Raw genomic sequence first — 22165 nt, 5'->3', positions numbered from 1 at the left:
CCACCACAAGTTCTTTTCTTCCCCTCTCATAGTGTGGGCGAAATGCCGAAAACTTCGACCGGTTTTTCACCCGCCATCCACCCGTCCTAACACCTCCTGACCAGGAAGTCATCAGGAACATTGACCAATCAGAATTCGAAGGATTTTCCTTTGTTAACTCTGAATTTTTAAAACCTGAAGTCAAGAGCTAAGTAGCTGTGTAGATCTCCGTCCTTCATTTCTATCATGCAATCCCAACAGCTGTCTTGGTGACCTTTTTCTTTGCAAAGTCGCATTTGTGGTTTTTTTTTATAGTCAGACTAGAGTGACCATATTTCAGAGCCATAAGTGTCTTCAAGTAGTTAAGAGTATCTCTAACATCTGATATCATGAAGATGTGGTGAGTAAAATGCCTCAGCACATAAATGCACGCTATCCAATTGTGCACTGAGTTGATTCTATCCATATTTTAGCTAAACTTGGTCAAAAGAAAGGAACCTTAACTTATCTTGCCTTTCATCTCCCATGTTTTTCCCTCATCATTTTCATAGATCATTAGAGCTGGCTAGAAATCTGCTTGTCCATTGGATAAGATATTTAACCCAGTAATCTAAGACCACTTTGGTAGGCTAGCCTTTTTCTTTTCCTGTCTGCAAAAACTGAAGCATTTAGTGCTAAACTCATCCCATGATCCAGAAGACAAGTTGTATCCCAATATTCAAAATTTTCCCTTTTTTCCAAAGAATTGAAGAATGTAATCTTCTGCCTAGTCCAAGGAAAATGATGAAATCTTAAAAGTAAAACCAGAAAATTAATCGTATTCCTTTTTAATCTATACACTAAGATTACATATTCCCTCTCCTTTAACGCTATGCTTTTCAGTTTCTAGGGCAGAACTGAGAGGAAAATCAAATGTAGATAAGGCAGTTGAACGAGGTTATCATTGTCTAGCCTTCCCTCCACCATATAGGCAACTAGTCTATGGGAACCAGCACCAGGAATCCTACTGCTGGTGATCTAATCTAGTTGCTTGCATGTTACTGTCATGGCCACATTGCAATGCAGGACTTATCCCAGATATTGTTGTGATGCTTTTGCTTCCAAATAGCGCATATCCACAACCATCTCTAAACTACTTGAAAATGGCACTTTGGAACAATCTCTTGAAAGCTCATGGTCACTCTAGTTAGCTCCCTACATAATAACATGGTTTTACATTACATTCCAAACTTGATTTTCTTTGGGGGGGTTTTATTGTCATTCAAATGCCAAAACAGTTACTTTGTTATACGTGCTTCGAATGTGTCCAAAATGTTATTAACAACAATGAACTGCTATGATTTTAAAAAGAAGAGCCGTGTGAAACCTAACCACACCTGTTAAAAAAAAATGTGTCAGAATGGATATTCATGTAGATACTTGCCTTTGGATATAGGATTTGCCTAGATGTGTTTCTGCCATTGGGAAGATAATTAAGAGTTTGGGGAGAGAAAAGTCTCTTGAAACAGAGCGTCTTATTATTTACCTTTATGCTATTTTGTGAGATGTTTGTGGGAGTGTCAGTTTGTTATTGGTATGCTTAATATCTGTAATGTGCCAATTTTTTTTTCAGTATTGAGATATAATAAAAATGGAAAGAAAGAGAATCAAAAGGCAACTGCTCTCTTTGATGAATACTGATCTGTGCTATAGTTTGGGGCTATCTGATGCCATGTACCAGCAGAGAACCAGAAGAGATAGAAAAGTGCAGAGCCATCTAGCATTTAGTGGGAACATGAGAAATTCCAGCACTGACCCTAGAACCCCAAAGGCCACAGCAAAATACAGTGTCACCAAAGAAGAATCATTTAGCAGTTAAGGCAACCAAATCAGACCAAGAACCAAATTCCCTCAAAATTTGGATCTTTCTTTTCTTATAAAAAGTGTAACCACCCCAAATTATTACTTCCTCTGAGATCCAGTTCTGCCACACAACACTGCCTATGTGATACTGAACAAGAGACTTAGACTCATTGGGTCTCAGTTTCTATGGAAGTAAGTCAAAGGAAATATTGCATGTCCTCATGGAGCTGTTGTAAATATCATATGAGAGAAACAAATATGAAAGAACTTTATAAATACAATGCTAGGTATTTTTTATCATCATCATCATCATCATCATCGTCATCATTATTATGATTATTCCCAGCCAATCATTTAACCTTTTAGGACTCTAGGCAACACTCTAAGACTACATTGCAGAAAAGCATTGGCGTTCATTGGTAGAAGGAGTTTCCTCATCAGGGAATTCTCTAATTCTTGTGAAATCACAAGTCCACTGTCTATCACTATCCCAGCCAAGAGCATTTTCAAACAGCCTCAAAGGGCTGACAGAGCAGCCTGCAGAAGTTCAAAGATAGATTTTCAAGATTAGGTTGGCTCCTGGGTAAGGGCCCTGGCCCTGGCCTTTGCAGTCTTTGTGATAAGGTAAAGTTGTGAAAGAGTGATATAAAAAGCTCACAAAACAAAAAAATAGCCACTGGTCATGAAGATTCCCACTCATTTCCTAGCTTGGTCACTTTTGACAGCATGTTCTCCATGGCAGTTGGAGGGTTGGGGACTAGAATATCTAATTCCTTAAAAAAAACTTCATCCCCTACTCATCACTTCCTTCCCCAAGTTTTCTCAACTTGCCTTGGTATCTAAGTCCAGTTTTCTCAGCTTTTTCCTCCAATTTCAAGGTATATTTTCTGGTTACAAAAAAGCTCTCCTTCCTTGCCTTCCTCCCCTCACCCCCCCCCCCCCCGCTGCCCCCTGCAGAGAAGGTGCCTCCTAAATGACCCAACAACCTGATGTCCTCAAAAAGCAAACACTGGCTATGTGGAGTTGAGGTATCAATTGGAAGTGAAACTCAGAAAATCCCCTGGCAGAAAGAAATGTTTCTATTCCACCGTTAAATCAAACAAAAGTCAAGTCAGCCAAACTTGCCTTCTTTCCCCGTTTTGCCCCATATCATTTCTCCTATGACCCTCTTCTGTAGGCTTGCCACCCTTCTCACCTTGCTTTCCTCCTTTTTTAATGTGGTTTCTCATTTACTTTATTGCTTCACCTTCTTCCTACCCAATTTTCTATCCTCTTCTGTGTGACTCCTCCCTCTCTTCTTGGTTTTCTTTCTCATTCCCTCAGTGTTGTTCTTTCACAGGCTATCCTTACTTTTCCTCCTCAGAATCATAAAGCATATAGGATATCAGAGTTGGAAGGGATCTTAGGATTTAACAACAGCAACTAATAATTACAACTTCCACTTAGCACTTTTCAGTTTTCAAAACACTGAAATATATCATCTCTTTTGAACCTCACAACAAGCCCATGATTTAGCATGTTATTAGACCCATTTAACAATAAGGAAAAAAGCTTAAATAGGTAAAAGTGATTCCCTAAGGTCACACAGCTAGTAAATGGAAGAAACTAGATTTGAATCCATGTCTTTTGACTCCATCTCTCACATACTTTTCAAAAATTGCTTAAATGTCATAACTGAAATTTTTAGAGCTGGTAGATCTGGAAGCAAAGATCAAAATATTAGACCAAGAAAGAACTTAATATCATAAAACAGAATTCAAACCAGCAAGGATCTTAAGGATCAATTGATGTTGCCTTTCCATTTTAAAGATGAAGAAACTGAGGACCAGTAGGGAAAGTGCCTTGTCCAAGGTCACCAAACTAGTCAGTGGTAAAGGGTAGGATACAAATATACAAATTCTGACTCCCAAGTCTAGTATTCTTTTCAAAGTATAACCTCCTTACCTCTAGCTGTTCGACAATCAGACTCCAGCCCACAATCTCTAGCTGAACCAGGACCCTGGAGGAGATGCCAAGCTATGCCCCACCCAAATGTTCCCCAGGCCAGAGAGAATGTGAGGAAGGGGAGTTACTATAACTTGCTAGAAAGGGTAGAATCATAGAATTTAGAGAAAGAAGTGATCCCTGCAAAGCATTGTGACCATTCCTCTCATTTTAAAGATGAAGAAGAGGCGAAAAAGAGATGGTGCCTTGCCTATGGATCCATAGCTAATGGCAGAGTCACAATTTGAACCCAGTTTTCCTATCTAGATCAATAAAAAGAACCAGATGTTTTCTTCACTATTCTCTTCAGAAGCTTTGATTCATGAGGCCAAAGTAGATCCAAGAAAACCATTCCCTAGCCTCAATACTACATATCAGGAAGAATTAGGGAGACAAGATAGAAAAATCTCCACTGGTCAGATGGGGAATAATCCCATGAAATTTAGAAGAGTTCTTTTGGGTATTATTGCTACCTTCCCAACTAGGAAAATCAGTGAAATTTTTCTGTTGATGAATGAAAGGATCTAAAAGTAATTGAAGAGGAGAAATAATTCACTGGGATGGATAACTTAACTAACACTTTCAAATGACCTCCCTGCCAACCCCAGTGGCCCTGAGCATAGATCTCCATATACTCTAGGCATCTCTTACAATCAATCAATCAATCAGCAAGCACTTATTTAACATCTACTGTATTTGTCAGACATTGTGCTAGATACTGACGAGAAAAAGAAGAAAATAAAATAGTTCCTGCCCTCAAGGAGCTTACATTCTATTAAGATGCAGAACTTCCAAAAGATAATCAAAGCCATTTAGAAAACCTAACCAACAGCACTGAGCTCAGATTTCTTATCCTTGAGGGGCAAAAATGTTCCAGAATGCTGTTAATCCCCTATCTCATGAAATTTATTCTTTTCCTCTTTCTCTTCCCATCATTCTATATCATGAGATTTCCTTCCCCACTATCACTGCCTTTAGTCAAGGCAGTAAAAAATAAAGTTATGGCTGAGAATAGCAGACAATTAGAACTAAAAGGAAACTTAGGAACCAGTGAAACCCCCCAAACTCATTTTACATGCAGAGAAATTGAGACCCAAATAAGAAGTAACTTTCCCAAAGTTTCAGAAGGAGTTAGTGACTCTTCTTTTGAAAAAGGAAAGCAATCCTCTACAATGCATACTGCTTCTCCATTTATGAAGGGTGAGAGTCCTTGGCCCTTAGTTCAATTAGAATCATAAAATGTGAGGTGTCTGGTCTAAATGGGACCTTTGAACCTAGAATGTTAAGAGTTAGAAAAGACCTCAGAAGTCATCTAGTGCAGAACTGAGGCTCAGAAACAAGAAGTGGTTTGCCAGTCAATAAGACTGCCAAGACTCTCTTGGTCTCCTGACCTCCAGTGTTTTGTCCCTTGCACTACAAAATGCACGAAGCCCTGGGCCATGGCCACCAACTAACAAGCTGTTTAAGCTCCTAGAATTCCTCACCTGGTTCTTCATTCTGGTTAGACAACTTGAACTGGTAGTTCCTTTGACAGTTCTGAGTTTAGATTTAGAGTGGCCATCTGATAAGGCAGGCATTTTTCTGGCAAAGATTAATCATCATTGGTTCACATGAAACATGTAACAAAGAACCAATTTGACACTTGCAAATGTCAGGTGTAAGATCGTCTCGTGAACAACTTTGAGAGAGAAAAAAGGATTTCTTCAGACATCATTTTTCACATTCACCCTGTGACCTCACAAGTTTAACCTGTGCCTTATTTATTTCATTCTCACAAATAACTCTTTAGGCTGAATCCTTTTCAATGGTAGTTCCCTTTCTTCTTCAGCATACCCTATCACTCAACTTCTTCTCAGTCTTCCTATTGTTGTCAGAGAGTCAACGAAGAATTTGGGGTTGGGGAGAATGGTGAAGGGGAACCAAGGGAATCTTGGTAGGAATTTTCTTCCCCTGGAGAACCAAGTTTCGTAAATCTAAGCCAACTTCCTGTTAATGAGCCTTTCCAACTTCAGCTACTCTATTCCCTGGATAAGAAACATTTGAAATTGATAGGCACATAGTCTAGGCCCTAACTAAACCTGAAAGACTATCTAATCTCCTAGAAAACTGGCTGAGCTATGTCCTTTCCAGAAACTTTCCAGGGCATAATGACTTAATTTTGAGGAAAAAGGGAAATACCCACCTGACTTTGAACTCTACTGATTACGGTTACAAGAGCCCAGAGTCACCTCCATGTCAATGAGGCATCAAAGAATATATGGCATTAGTGGAAAATTAAGGATTCATACTAGACAAATATCTTCCCTTCACATTAATTCTCCAGATACATAGAAAAAGAAACAGAAATCCCAGAATATCCAAATTCAAATGACTTCAAAAGCTATCCAGTTTAAGCTGCATTTGTATGAGAACCCTCCCAAATGATATTCTCAACCAATGGTCATCCAGTCACTTTTTGAAGACATACTCAGTGAGATGGAAACCAATGTGGCATAATGTAGTCTTCTCTAATCCCTCATCCATGTGACAAACCCCATAAACACTTGAATACAAATATAACACCTTCAGTTTGTCACTTTGAATATTACTGATTCTTTCCACATCTTTCAACATGTGTGATATCAATGCATTTAACCAATTTGATGCCGTCTTCAGATATTCTCCAATTTATTAATCCCTGAAATAAGTCAACCAGAACTGAGCACAATATTCTAGATCTAGTCTGACCAGGGAAGAAAACAGAAGGACTGTCTGTCATTCCTAACAGTATTCCAGTCTCAAAGACTAAAATTGCATTAACTTTCTTGGTTATTTATTAAACAATGATTCATTTTGAGACTGCAGCCCCTATAACTTTGTATCTTTTTTTTTTCCTCAGAAATCACCAGATCACTCACATTTTATTTTAGACTTATGAAGTTAATAATAACCACCAAGTATCAACATTTACATTTATCTTTACTAAATAGGATTATGTTATGATCTCTAGTTCATATCTTTATGCATCCTGTCTCTAACATCCATTATGTTAATTCTCCTTCCAAGCTTTCATTTGACATACATATAAAAATTTGATAAGCATGTGTCATCTATGCCCTTAATCAAATCATTGATTTTTTAAATTGTAAATAGTGCATGGTCAATCACATATTTTTGATGTCCTTCCGAGCTGACTCTTGGTCTATGCTAGAGACCTTCTTCTAAATTGATATTAAGACATTGACTCTGGGTCTGCCCATTCAACAGGGATAGAAATTCTCCTACTTTTTTTTATTATTGTCTAATTTACCTACTTCCACTTTTTTTCATAAGAATTACCTGAGGTTTTTGTTGTTGTTATTTTTTACATGAGGTTTTTTTTTTAATGTTTTGCTAAGATCTAGGTAAACTCTATCTACAGCAGGACCCTGTTCTATAAAGTCTAATAAGTCTGTCTAAAAAAAGAAATTACATTAGTTTGATATGACCCATTTGTGATGAAGCCATGCTTAAGGCTGCTTTTCCTAAATGTTCATTAATCATCTATTTTTAATGAAATGTTTTGGATTTTTCCAGGAATATAAATCAATTTCCCTTGCCTATCATTTTTGGGTACCACTCTATTTACCCACACTTAAGAAAAATATTGTTCTTCTCCAAATCTGTAGTACTCCTCCTATTCTCCAAAAATCTTTCAAAGATCATGGCTCAGCCATTCCATCTTCAAGTTCTTTAATATCTTAGGGCATAGTTCACAGTGACTTAAACTCATCAAAGACAATGAAGTACTCTGTAATTATCTTCCAACTTATCTTGGACCACAATTCCCTATTAATTCCCATTTTTGTTTTATCCTTTTCAAGACAAAGACCATTCTCTTTAGGGAAAAAAAGAAAACAGGAATGAAATTAAAATCAAACAGTTCTATATTCTGACATCTTTTATCATTCACCCCAAGCAATGGTCCTCTCCCTTCTTTGATCCTATTTTTCCCCTAAATATAGCTAAAAGATCCTTTTTGTTCTTTTTAGGTTTCCTCACCAGCTTCAGCTTATTCTGAGCTTTGGCGCACCTGTCAGAATTCTTATAGGACTATATCACATTTCATATTCATCCTCTGCTACCTGCCTTTGCTCCTACCTTCTGTGCATGTCCTTTGTTTTCAACGGGTTGATGAATCCATATTAGACAGTTCTTCCTATTCTCTCTTATAAGAATGATGCCTTCAAAGTTTAATTCTTGAGAACTTCCCTTAGCTCTTAGATAGACCTCTCCTATAAACATTTAGTCCATAAGACCCTTCTTCAGAATCCTTTGAAATCTGCTCTCAAAATATTGGATACATATCTAACTCTGCCTGACTTTCCTCTAGTCCAAATTCTGAGACAAAATTGTCTATTCCTGAAAAGATTCTTGTGTTTTCTTCACCAGTAACCATCTCCTCCTTTTTGTGAGTGTCGGATCCAGAATAGAAGTTCCTCTCGTTTATCTTTCCACCTCTTTCAGGATCAAATTATCATTAAGCACAGCTAAGAAATTACTAAAAACTCTGCTCAGGATAGAGTAAGAAATCCAGCCTCTGATCACATCTCATCAAGTCTCAGTAATAGCTATAAAATCAAATTTGTCTCCTTGTATTAGGATATCCAGTGGTCCTCATTTGTCATCCACACTTCATACATCCATGTATGGAGCTCTATGGCTGTGGACTTTATTAAAAAGTCTTCTATGAATAAGAGAAATGAAACTCCAAAAGATTAAGCAAGTGATTTATCTTATGACCTCAGCATCCCTTAGTATCTCCTAGGAACAGTTTCCCTTGTCCAGGAAGAAATATGTCTGCTTTCTTTTGTTTTGGACAGAAGAGAAAAGGTGAAGCTATGAGCATTAAAGATCTATGAGGATTATATAGCTAGAAGGGTGGGAACAATACGTAGGGGAATTTCATCTCACATGGCCACATCCTTGAACCCTAGAAGATGAAAGTTGACCTTTAGGAGCATTGAACCCTAACCCCTTCATGTTATGTTAGAGAACCAAAGAGGGGCTATGACTTCCCTAAGATTACACAAAGGCTTTAAACAGCAGAGTCAATACTTAAAAGTAGATCTTCTGATCCCTAGACCAATGTTCTTTCAATGACATTACACTGCTTTCTGAGAAAATAATTGGATGGAGAGAGCATGGAAGTAGAAGAAAGAATCATGAAGAACCCAGAGTTAGAAGCCAGTATCCTAGACTGTGTGACTAAAACAAATTACTTAACATATTAAGACCACAATTTCCTCCTCTTTAGAATGGACATGATTATTCCTAAAATTCCTTCCAACTTTCTGACAATCAATGATTTTTTAAAGAATGGAAAGTCAGTGAATAGAGGATAAAAGTAAAACAGGCAAGTTCATAGGCTTTCCATAAGCCAAACTCCCTTGACGTCCCTCTGACTAAAATGGCTTGTTCGGAGGTCAGGGAAATACTACTTTGTTCCCAGTAGAATTGTGTCCTGTAAGGAACATACATCAGAGTCTTGACCCATTAGATTACAACTCTAAGGTACTAAGGAAAAACCAGAATTTAGACTCTAGGAAATGTTTAGATTAGATGCACTGTTTTTGAGAGGTGTCACTGGTGCAAGGTACCCCAGATGACTTGAAGTGGGTCCTCTTGAACAGCTCATTGCCATTTATATAAAATTCTTAGTCTCAGAATGAGAAAGGAATATATGAGTTAACAAATAGACCAATCCCTATCTGTACCATGAATCCCCTCTAAAATAACCCAAGTGGTCATCCAGTTTCTGCTTTACCACTCACTACTTTGAGAGAAAGCCAATCATTATCAGACAACTCTAATGATTGTAAAGTTATTCCTTAAATTAAGCTAAAAGCTATCTCTCTACAGCTTCCTTGCCTTGATCCTAGCTCAGTCCTTCAGGATCTTGCAGGATAAGTCTGTGTAGCAGCATAAGTCAGGACTGGTATCTCACTAAACAACACTAGGAAGGTGAGTTCATAGTCCAGTCCTAGAGTCATAGTGTGTTGGCTATGTGGGAAGAAATGGACTAATAGAACAGTCATTGTTAAACTGCCTATTAACCTTAACCCCAAGTCATATTTCCATGATATACCTCCAGGCATTAATATTGGATCTTTGGGGCCACGTCACTTTCACTCTAATTCCACCCATCTTGTGACTGTAGACAATCATCTTTTCTAACCCATGTGCTTCATTAGCTCATCTGATCTCACAATACATCCTACAACCTTAGAAGTTTGCCCAGCTCAGGGAAAAGAAGGGATGGGAATGTAGAGGAGGAGAAAGATCACATAGGCAATGAATGTGGAAAGTTCAAAAAGAACAGAGGGTCATACTCACAGGAAAAATTGTTATAGCTAGCTGCCATTGTTAGGTGATCCTCAAAGCCCTATCCCAGGCCAGGGTTCTAATAGACACTAACCTTCTAACAAGAAATTAAATTGCCCTTTCATGCCATTCCAAATGATTCTGAGAATACCTTGCATCACTGATCATGTATTAGCCCAGAAAAGACAATTTGAGACTTCTAAGTAGGAGCAGGGAAACTCAGCTTCCTGGCCCAAAATAGTCTATCTCTGTAGATCTACCACCATATTGGCCCCTAGCCAGAGGAACTGAATGGCCAGGTCATGATCGGAACTTTGAGGTCTAGAACCATCCCTGGCATTAGAGACATCATAATTCTTAAAATCAGGTTTAAGCTCTCTACTGGATGACTTTACACAAGTCATTTCACTTTTCATCTTCAATTTCCTCATATATCAAGGTAATAAGTGATCTACCATCTTCATAGGCTTGTCCTGAAGAGGAAAATAGATCTTAGCTATGAAAGGGTTTTGGAAGGGTTAAAAGTTCCATTTAGGTACAAGAGGTTTTAGCTCCCACTGAGATACTCTCTGGTACAACTCAGGGGGCAAACTATAGCTCTTTGTTCATTGACTGAATTTTAATGACTAAGGAGACTCTCAACCTAATTAAAATAATAACATCAGCTCAGTGATTGATTTTGTTTAAGGACCAATTTTGGAGATGATCCTATTTGGTAAAGGTTACACATCTGTAGCTTATTTCCATTTGGGGCTTTTGTTACTTCTAATGTGAATGCTATTATCCAGCCTTGAATGCCGTTGGAGGAAACCTCCTGTTTTGTGCCCTCCCTATAATTGCCAGCTACAGTTTTGATTGGGGACCAATTGGTTTCCCATGTGGTCAGTTGGTCAAGCTTCAGTTCAAAGGAAAACCATGGAGCTAAAGCTAGAAAAGATCCTTTGATAAAGTGTACCCATGTTGTTTCTCAACCAGCTGAATGCAGAGGCACCAAGAATTCCTCCCTGGGCACTCAGGGCAGTAATCAGATGTTGTTTTTTTTCCCCCATGGAATGCCAACCCATGATTATTTCCAGGGACTGTTTTGCATGTTTCCAAGGGAAAAAAAGGTTTAAAAATAATTCCACTGGAAGGACAAAGTGCATAAGTGTGTGTGTGTGTGTACACGTATGTATGTTTGTGTCCATGTGTGTTTCTGTCTCTGTATGTGGACAGCTATATGAAAATACAAAGAATATCACATTATGACCTTTCATAATTCAAGAGGATTCCATCATGTTAGGGCAACTGTTATAGAATAGTTTTTGTTTATGGTTTTTGTTTGTTTCTTTGTTTGTTATTTTGCAAACTTCCACCAAGTTTGGTTGGGTGTTTCATAATGAAGTGAATACTGAATGTAGAATGGATGTTTCGGTATCATGCCGTTGTGTCTGGTCCCACTAACAAAAACACTGCTGCCTCCTGCTGTTGCACCCAAGGTGTCAGGATCCCAGTGATGGGGCATTTCTGTCTTGTTTCTTTCCTTTCTCATTCTGTGTTAATGTGTCTGCTTTCCGTTTGACAGAGGGACAAGCGTGATACGTCCAACTTCGATAAAGAGTTCACCAGACAGCCTGTGGAACTCACTCCCACTGATAAACTCTTCATCATGAACTTGGACCAAAATGAGTTTGCTGGATTCTCCTACACTAACCCAGAATTTGTTATTAATGTGTAGATGACATGTGTAACCCCACTGTCATGCCTGAAGTCAGAGACTTCAGGCCAAGTTGTAAATAGGAATTCTAGTCTTCCGGAATTTGTGGTGCATATGCCAGCATTCACCATGTGGAGAGATTGTTTTCTGGGGCCTATCTTTGTACGTGTATCTTGCCAGTTTGTTTTCTACATTTGAAATGTTTCATTTGAAGTAAAATGCATTAACCTAATAGCCAGAGGTCTAACTTTTTTGACCTCTAATCCAACCTTAGTTATGCATTGAATGAGCAAAAAAAAAAATATTCCAATTCCTGTGTCTGGTCCCTAAATTGCTTCCGTCTTTGTAATTTTTAAAATCAGAAGCTGACATTCTGATCAAGTTTTTACAGTTATTCCACAATGTTGATTTGTTTGTTTGTTTGTTTCTTTTTCCTTTGAATGCTAAGCATGGTCAGTATTTTTAAGAGTTGTGAGTAAGCTTTGCTGTTACTGTGAACTTAGTGTCTCTTAGAGGAACCTTTTGTTCAAGAAGTTGAGATGATTAAACCTGATTAATGTATTGAAGATGTATGCTTTACCCATTTCTATTTTTAAGTGCATTGTATATAGTATAACAGGCTTGATGAAGCTAACATCTTCCTCCTTCGCTCATAGGAAATGTATCCACTTGGCCATTCATTCACTGTTTTTCATGTTTATTAATGACTCAGGCAAAAAAGTCTACGCAGCACTAAATAAGCAAAAGAGAAGGCCATCTTCATAAAGTTAGAATGGCTCCTGGGGTGTCACTATTTGCAAGTTGGCTAAATAGGTTATTTCTGTTACAAGGGTACTTTCCTTTTTTGGAGTCACCTCAGGGAGGAAGGCAAGGGTGGGGGGCACAGCACAAACCCCAAAGCTGAGCCCACATACCTCTCTGCAAGGGTTTCCTTATTTTATAAAGAATATACATCTATCTTCCTCTCTCCAAAGACATATTTACCCATGAAACTCAGCAGGGAACAGTAAAGTAGTGGTTTCTAAAGTCACTGGCAAGCTATAGAGCCTCTGCCTCATGGGCAAGTTACTTTCCTTTGAGTTTCATTCACCTCCTTTATGAAATGATGGGTTGGACTAGGTAAGCTCTAATGGGCCTTGTGGCTCTAACACTCTGTTCTAACATCCTTTTCTTCTCTGACATTGTTGAGACTTATATTCTTTTTCTGACAAATCTACAGAATGCTTTTCCTTTTGGCCCATCTCCACCATTCTCTGACAAATCCTAAAGGGATCCATAAACTCATGTAGCATATAAAAATGAGAGTAAGCAGGGCTGGGGCTTCCAGCTAGGGCCTACCTTCCATTCATATCCCAACAGGCTTCTAACCCTGCTCAAAATGTAGTTCTATTGCTATTCATTTCTATTTTTCTTTCTATATTCTTTTTCCCTATGATTTTGTTTGTGAAGAGGTGGTAATCCCAGCCTGAATGTACCATACAAGAGGTCTCTGCTCCTGCCAAGACTGGTAGGCTATTGCAAAGAGTAGAGTTGTCAGATCAAATGAATTGTGATGCTCTCCAACAATGACTCACAGTCCTCCCTACCCCCACTACTCACTCACCTCATGCCCAGTACTGCTCCCAAGACTTAAGACCTGTACTGAGATGTTTACATCTACACACACACACACACACACACACACACACACACACACACACACACATCTTTTCAAAGACTTAACAGTGTTACACATTACAATTTGTACCCATCATGACCAGTAAAATGGAAGTTAAATGGAAGAAAATGTGCATATTCTTCATGTGAGCTATAAAAAAATTGTTTTTTTTAAATATGTCAATGTTTGCCCCCTGGACACATCTTTTGAACTAACGTATTAAGGGAACAAGCTGCAACAATCCTGGTGGCTCTGTTCTCCCTCCCATCCCTCTATTAGCCACTTTCACTTTTTATATGGGCAAGAAAGATCTCTTGGCAGAAATATTTCAGGATACACACACATACATACACATACCCCAAAACAAAAATCCATAGAATATGTCAAAATGAAGCAAACAGATTAAAACAGCAGCATAAGCCTGTGCCCACTTTCTCAAGGACCCAATTTTGTCACCTAAAAAATGAGAGATACATTCAACTATTTGACTTGAATGGGGTAGATCACCATAAAGAAAGAGGTCTGAGATCTAAATCAGTTTAGACATTTCTTCTCCCTCCCATCTGACATTGGAAGAAATAAAACCTGTTGATACTCTGAAAAAAAAAAATTTCCACTCTATTTGCCCTTTTGGCTTAGAGCTGACATTATCATTCTTACCTCTTTTTCCTGCCCCCTTTTTGATACACCCAAGGCTCAACTAACTTTTAGCTCAAGCTAAATTGAGTAAAGAATCTCCCTTCACCTATCCTGATCAGTGACTGTTTTATAGCTTACAATATCAGAAATTTCCTAGAGAACTGAGGTCAGAGTCAAAAAGGGTCTTAGAACTAGACTATACATGGTCAATATTGAGAGGGACCTTAGAACATTGAACAAGGGATGCCAGAGTTGGGAAGAGCTATCTAGTTCATCCATCTCCCTTCATAGAGAAGGAAACTGAAGCCCAGGGCGGGGAAATGGTGTTATCAAGACTAAAACTCAAGTCTCCCGATGCTGCTGAAGACTGAACTCTTGACTGGTCTCAATCAAATTCAATGCAGTAAGCATTTATTAAATGCTTGCTGTTCCAGGAACTATGTAAGGACTGAAGGATACAAAGAGAAACAGCCCCTCAAGGAATTTACATTCTACTAGAGGAAGAGAGGAAATAACATATGCAAAAAAAAAGGAAATGCAAACAATATGCCCAGAAGATAGAACACTGTTGATCAATTACAAGGACCCAATTTCCCATGTGACTTAGAACAGTTAAACCAAATCCACCCTAATGGCTTTACCCTATTGATGGGGGGGTGGGGGGTGGTCCTAAAGAGGTCCTAGTGATGACACTCTTTGAGGGATGAGATGGGAATCCTCTCAGGAAGTTTCTCTGAATCTGTACCTGATTACAGGTGACCTACAGTGTCAGGATCAGTGTGCTGAACATATTCTGCGGTCCAATGAATTTATGTCAATTTATTATTATCAGGTCAGCAAGATTATCCCACAGCATGTGAAGAAACAATTCTCAGACAGGAAAGGAGATCTCCCAGAATTTGTTAGCCAAAGCAATTTAAAATTTCCAGTTTGGTTAACCTAGGGTTTCCTAACCTATGATTCTTCAAACTATAGCTTGAATGATTTCTAAGTTTGTTGTACTTTTTTCCCTTAAGTACTAGTGAAGCTCTTAAAAAAAAAAAAAACCTCAACAAATTCTGTCTCCAGTTGAGTAAAGGAGAAAAGAGGGGAATGTCTAGGTCAAACTAGATTAAGGTTGAAGAGAGAAGTAGAAAGATACATAAGGGCCTGCTGTTGCACCAGAGCTTTGGGGACCATCCAGTAAAGATTACATGCAGATTTGAAGAGAATGAGAACCATAGAAATGGCTAAAACCAGCCAGTCTTCTTTCCTGCCTGGGGTTCTGTTTCTTCATAGAGGAAAACCTAAACACTATCTGTTGCTGGCCCAATCAAAGGAAGGGGCCATAAGTATGTTCGAATTGACATACTTGGTCATACTATGCCAACATAGCAGATCCTGGGGTTTACATTTTCTAAAATGAACCTAAAAAAAGAATCTATCATCAGTGAAGGGGAAGGAGCCTGGCTTACCTAGAAATAGTGGTTGTCTGTACTGTATCCCCAAGAGGCAGGGCTCTCAAGGGGCTCTTGGATTCCATATAGTATTGTTTATGATCATGTTTCATGGGGAATGCAAACATACCATGACCACCTCCTTATTTTGTGTGTACTGTGACTTTATTTTCACCTGCAAGTATTGATAAATTTGATACATTATCTTAAATCTAATGTGTTTGACTAAAGGAATCCTAAAGACTGCATCATAGATGGATATATAACCTCAGTTCTATTTGCTGCATGTATGAAAAAATAAAAATCTATAATTTATAGAAAGTTAAGACTCTGTGTGGCATTTCTTGAGAACTGAAGATTTATTTAAAGAAGATGGAGACCATGGACTGCCTAAGTTTTCTCTTTTCCAGGTCAGAAATTTGACTATTCCTCAAATGACAAGAAATAAGAGAAAAGAATAGCAATTAAAGACTGCCTACTATGTGCCCAGCACAATGCTGAGGACTTTAAACATTATCCCATTTGATCCTCACAACAATTCTCTGAGGTAGGTGCTACTATGATCCTCATTTTATAGTTGAGGAAGCTGAGGTACACAGAGGTTAAATGACTTTCCTAGGATACACATAGCTAATAAGTGTCAAGCTAGAATTGAACTCTGGGTTTCCTGACTACAGACCCAGAACCCTATCCACTGTGCTACTTAGCACTCTTCTAATCATCATTGCCTGTATGCATCCCATGTTGTCCAGAGTATGTCTTTCAGAATTAGACACAGTGCTCCAGACAGTGTCCAATTGGAGCAAAGTCCAAGGGAACTGTCAGTTATTCAGTCAATTAATATTTATCAGTGCCTTCATTTGGGATATTATATTTCAGTTAGTACCACATAAAATTGCATCAGCTATTTTGGCTGCCATATCACAAATTTCACATGAACTACAATATAACCACACATTTCCAGCCCTGTAATAATTCAGTTGATTTCTGTACTAAGATAAAATACATTTATCCATATTAAATTATTTTTAATTAGATCCTACTTATTCATTCCAGGTTGTCAAAAGATTTTTATATCACAATTCTGCTATCTTATGTATCCGTTATGTCTGTTAACTTTCTGCTATATGCACATTTAATAAGTGTGTCATTAATGTCTTCATTCATAAAATTGATGAAAACTGTAGAATCCTATGATGCCCCACAAGGGAACGCACCACAAGTTGGCATTAACCCATTCATCACCATTCTTTGGATCTGGTCATTCAACCATATCAGTCCCTACCTAACCTATACTACCGTCTACTCCACATTTCTCTATCTTCTCTATGTCCACTGTCAAACACCCAAACAAAATTCAGGTATATTATACACTTGGATTTATCCTAATCTGTCACTCAAACAATTCTGTCAAAAAAGGAAGCAAGGTTAACCTGGCATTTTTTTTCTCATTAATGAACCCATCTCTGCCTTGTGCTTCTTCTTTATGACCACCAGTTCCTTAGCTGTCATTTCTTTCTTAGGCTATCAGCCTTCATCTCAATGGTCCTTTCTGGTTCTAAATTTAGGATCCTCAAAACCTGGATCCTGACTTATATGAGTATTTTTAACATATAACCAGTGATGGGAAACTGGTCTCAGTTTCATCATTCCCAGAATTAGAGGACAGAACTAGATGGCCTCTGATAGCCTGTCTAACTCTAGTTTTCTATGTTCTTTGTGTTTAGATACCTCTGAGTTCTAATATTTTGTATTCTAAAATCAGTTCTAGCTCCCACATCCCAAGCATTGGCTTTGGAGTAAAAAACTCAGATTCAACTCTCTATCTGCCATTTATTATCTAGTTGAACTTGACATGATATAAATTTGATATGAGATGACCATAATAATAGACCTTTAAATAGTTTGAAAACCAAGATTGTGCCTTCTCTAGACTCAGCTTCAACAGATTTGTCATGGCTTGAAGTCTTCTCACCACTCCTGGCAACTGTCCTCACAATAAGCTCTGACTTACCAGTATAGTTCCCAGAACTAGATATAATACTCTAGATTTAGTCTGAACAATGGAAATATCAGCTTCCTTCTTCAGAATGCTACATTTCTGCTAAGGCACCCCAGGAAGCATTAGTTCTTTAGGCTGCCACATTTCATTGTTGATTCATATTGGCCTTGCAATTCATGAAAAGAAAAAAACATATTTTTCTCACGCAAACTGTTGCCCAGCCACCTCTGCCTCCCATCTTGTCCCTCTGTAGAAGTGGCAGATGTTATAACTATTCCCTATTCAGTGATATCCTATTAAATTCACCCATCATTCCAGTCTGTCAAAATCTTTTTAGATCCTAATCATCTCATTCAATGTATTAGCTGTTGCTGCCAGCTCTATATCACATGCAGATTTGATAAACATGCCATCCATATCTGCATCCCAATCATTAATTAACACGTTGAACAAAAGCAAGGTAAAGCTGAGTGTCCTGTTGTATTCACCAGAGACCTCCCTCCACATTTTCAGCAATCCATTAATCAACCCTCTTTAGGTCCAGATGTTCAGCCAGCCACCCGACACAGCAATAGGGTATTTCAGTGTTTCAGAAGACGCGTGAGTTCATCAGTGAAGGTGCCCCTCCCTCCACAAAGCCACAAGCCCCAACCCTCACACACCTTAGTTGATAGTCTTCATGAGTCACTGTGACTGCCAGAGAATAATCATCCCTTTGAGTTCTGAGAGCCAGGAAAGAACCTGTCTGCACCTTTCTAGGCTGGTCCTCACATGGCAGACACATGGCATATTACTCAAGCAGTACCCCAGGCCCATCCAGCTTGGCGTAACTTATCAGACTTTGTACTGCCCTGGAATAGTTTGACATCACAAAACATGATGGATACATATGTACGTCTTCATATATTGGGCAACTGGGTGGCACAGTGGATAGAGTGCTGAACCTAGAGTCATGGAGATCTGAGTTCAAATCAGGCAGGTCTCAAATACTTACTAGCTCTAAGATGCTGGGCAAGTCACTTAATCCTGTTGGCCTCAGTTTCCTCATCTGCAAAATGGCACAGAGAAGAAAATGGAAAGCCATTGAAGTATCTTTGAGAAGAAAAACCCAAATGGGGTCATGAAGAATTAGACACAGCTGAAAGGACTGAATAATATTACACATATCTTCTTATAAAGATAAAATTCAAAGATGATCCTCAAAAACATGATGGAGATGACCATTATGTCAGTAATAAAGCATTTTTTTAAAGTGTGTTCATGCCCACATGCCTATGTGTCCTTTGCGGTGTAGAACATTAATGTATGTCTGAATATGTATATTGATTACACAAAAACTAGACTGACTGAAGGCAGAAGGCAGTTAGTAGACAGACCAAATGAAGATCAGCAATATTCTTCACCCACATTGTTTGAAAAACTCAGTATGCCACAAAATAATTTTTAAAATGAATGTTTTTAGATTATAGAGAATAATCTTGGCCCCAAAGAAGAGACTGAGATGATGCCTCCCCCTGCTCCCTTGTAGAGGTGAGAGTCCACAGGTGTGGATTGGTGTGGATTCCCGTCTTTTCTTTTTAACTCCATGAATAAAGGATGGCTCTGTGAGACTCATTGGAAAGAAAAAGAAGGGTAAATCAAGTTGAGATTAAAAAAAAGATATCAATAAAGATGCATTTTAAATAAAAGCAAGCTGGACTGAATAATATTTATCTATATTATCAATTAGCCCACATACTGAATTGTTTCAATGGAGTACTAAGTTGTAATTGTGTACCCATCTAAGTTGTAAATTCTAGGTGATTTTGTCTGAGGAGGGGAGAAAAGGATGCCAAAGAAGAAGAGGGTGAAAACTGGACTCCAAAAGCTGGCCTCCAAAAGAGGAAGTCTCTTCCTTCTGAATGAGAATAGCAAAGGCAATCAGGAGTTAAAGAACAAAATTGAGGGTGTTGGGCTATATCAGATCACTGGGTACGTTAGAAGTTAGTTTGTTGCTATCATCCGAAGATAAAACTGAGTTAGATAAAGTGATGATTGCTAATAGTTAAGGATTATGGAGAAAGGTACCAAATTATATCTGTTTATTTCTCTAAAATCCCACTCTATTTGATATGAGTTTAGCAATGCCAATTATTTTTAACTGCATTATTAAATATATCTATTTCTGTGTGTTTAAAAAACATAATAAGCAAGTAGACAGTTTTCTCTCTCTCAATTAATGATGCCTTTGTGGTTAGTTATTGTTGTTGATCAGTTATATCTTTTTGTGACTCCTTTTGAGGTTTTCTTGAAAAAGTTACTAGAATGGTTTGCCATTTCCTTCTCCAGTTCATTTTATCGATGATGAAACTAAGGCAAACAAGATCAAGTGACCTGTCTAGGCTCATACAGTTGTTAAGTGTCTGAGGCTGAATTTGAATGGCAGTCTTTTTTTTTCCTTTAAACTGTTAACCTTCCATCTTAGAATCAATACTATGTACTGGTTCCAAGGGCTAGGCAATGGGGGTTAAGTGATTTGCCCAGGGTCACACAGCTAGGAAGTGTCTGAGTTCACATTTGAACCCAGGACCTCCAGTCTCTAGACCTGGCTCTCCATCCACTGTGCCACCCAGCTGCCCCTGAATTCCAGTCTTGACTCCAGGCCTGGCACTCTGTTCACCAATAATACTGAGCTTCCCATAACTATGCCAATAGTCAACTTATTTGCTAGATTCAGGAAGAAATCACCAAAATAATCATACCTACTATATTCCCATTGCTATAGCAACTTAATGGTAACAAAACACTTTTAGAACCCTGAAAAGTAGGTAGAACAATTATTGTGGCCATATCATAGGTGAGAAGTCAGTGTCAAGATAAGTAGGGGGCCCCTAGGTGGTCTGAGAGCCAGGTCCTGGATTCAAATGTGACCTCCGATACTTCCTTAATGTGGGACCCCAGCCAAGTCGCTGGACCCCCATTGCCCAGCCTTTACCACTCTTCTACATTGGAACCAGTACACAGTATTGATTCTAAGATGGAAGGTAAGGGTTTAAAAAAAAAAAGGAAGCGACTTAATCCCGATGGCCCAGCCAAGAAATATCAGAGCTGAGATTCAGAGCCAGGAATGTAGAGTCTCTGTTCTGTCCCCCACAGCAGGCTCTCTCCTCCTTTACCTGGGGAATGGCGGATCTTGGGAAGACCCAGAGTCCAGGAAGCAGGAAGCAGTGCCTTCAGTGCTCCATTTGCAGAGCTAAAATGTAAAATGAAAGGAATGTCGCCGGTGTCCTTCAGACAGAAGCGGGCCTCGGGAGAGAGAGGCTGGAGGAGGGCCGGGTGTGTCTGAGGCCAGAGGCTTCTATCACATCCTTGTCATTCTCCATTTAACACCATCAATGCGGGGTTCGTCCTGATGTGCTCTGACTGCATAAAACTAGCATGACATCATGTTGCCTTGGGGAAACATCCTCAAAAAACCCAAAGTATTCCTGGGAGCGCAGGGGTAGGGTTGGGGACAACCCGGAAGAGGGGGATGGATGGACCGGCTTAGCGGATTCTAGTTCTCACTGGGGGGCTGAGCCGGAGCCCCATTGGCTGAATGACGAATGGAACTATTTCTCTTCTCTTAATTTCACGGCTGAAAAAGCCTACTCCACCCACTATCTTCTGAGCCTCCTGCACTGCCTGAGTGGTGGGGACGCTACAGGGTCACAGCTGAGGCCCCTGGCTTCGAGCACAGATGAATCCCGGAGTCACCCTCTGGGAGCCCCCCTCAGGTCACGGAGGGAACAGCCGCCCGCCCCCCTCCCCCACCCCCCAGGCTCCCCGATGCCCAGGCCCGAAGAGTCGGCCTTCCCTTAGATCTCACCCTCTGCTGTGAAACTATTGCCACACGGGGGACTAGTCTCAAGCTGGCTATTGGGGGAAATTAACGGCATCTAAGGAAAGAAACTCCATTGGGAAAGAAGGCCCGAGTCCTTGTTTAAGAGCTCACGTGGTCTGCCACGTGAGCTGCCAAGACAGAGGTCAAGGGTCATTAAACCTGGAAGGGAGGCAGGAAAAAAATGGTATTGGCAGAGTTATATAGCTCGGGGAGTCCAGTCAGAATCATGAAGATCATGAAGAGGAAATAATAGTGGCAGTGAATTTATATATATATATATATTTATGTGTATATATATATACCTAGTTATGTATTCATATAAATTATGTATTTTAAATAAAAATATATTTATTAAAATAATTCTGTATGTATTGTGTATTTGTTTTTATACATATATATTTATTAATGTTTATATAGTTATTATATTTGTTTATTATACTTAATATATAATTATCTCAATTAAATAACCATAAATATGTTGTTATAAAATAATTATTAATATTGAACAATAAATATTAATATAATATAAACATCATATTGTGAATCTTAAAACTGCTCAGACTCTACTTCAGAAGATTTGATTAAGCTATTCCCCATTTTCTATAATGGAGGTACTTAGTCAGGAATGTATTGAGAACTTTAAAATTACTCTACCCTGCTCAGACAGTGCCTTAGGGGAAGATAAAGTTGTAAAATTCCTGATAGAACAATGAAAAGTCCCCAACTC

The 22165-nt window shown here is 38.9% G+C and overlaps 1 protein-coding gene and 1 long non-coding RNA gene across 3 annotated transcripts in view; one reads left to right on the top strand and one right to left on the bottom strand.

The window, feature by feature from the left end:
* The window catches only part of PRKCB (protein kinase C beta), a 677822-nt gene extending 661927 nt beyond the window's left edge, over positions 1-15895 (top strand). The window contains exon 17 of one of the 2 annotated variants that reach the window (XM_001363029.4): positions 11711-15895. In XM_001363029.4, coding sequence (XP_001363066.1) covers positions 11711-11863 — 153 coding nt within the window. In that variant the 3' untranslated portion in view covers positions 11864-15895. Of the gene's footprint in view, positions 1-32 lie in introns of both variants that reach the window. The other variant, XM_001363115.4, reaches the window with a different exon arrangement.
* The window catches only part of LOC103096345 (uncharacterized), a 90000-nt gene extending 68451 nt beyond the window's left edge, over positions 1-21549 (bottom strand). The window contains exons 1-3 of the long non-coding RNA XR_008913571.1: positions 21424-21549; positions 20732-20808; positions 18571-18624 (exon numbers count right to left, since the gene is read on the bottom strand). This is a non-coding gene — a long non-coding RNA (uncharacterized LOC103096345). The remainder of the gene's footprint in view (positions 1-18570; positions 18625-20731; positions 20809-21423) is intronic.
* Positions 21550-22165: the final 616 nt, after the last annotated feature.

This window comes from Monodelphis domestica, chromosome 7, assembly GCF_027887165.1.
Source record: "Monodelphis domestica isolate mMonDom1 chromosome 7, mMonDom1.pri, whole genome shotgun sequence".
In the NCBI taxonomy this organism is placed as follows: Eukaryota; Metazoa; Chordata; class Mammalia; order Didelphimorphia; family Didelphidae; genus Monodelphis; species Monodelphis domestica.
Note: the sequence above shows the minus strand (reverse complement) of the source record. Positions and strands in the feature narration are given on the sequence as shown.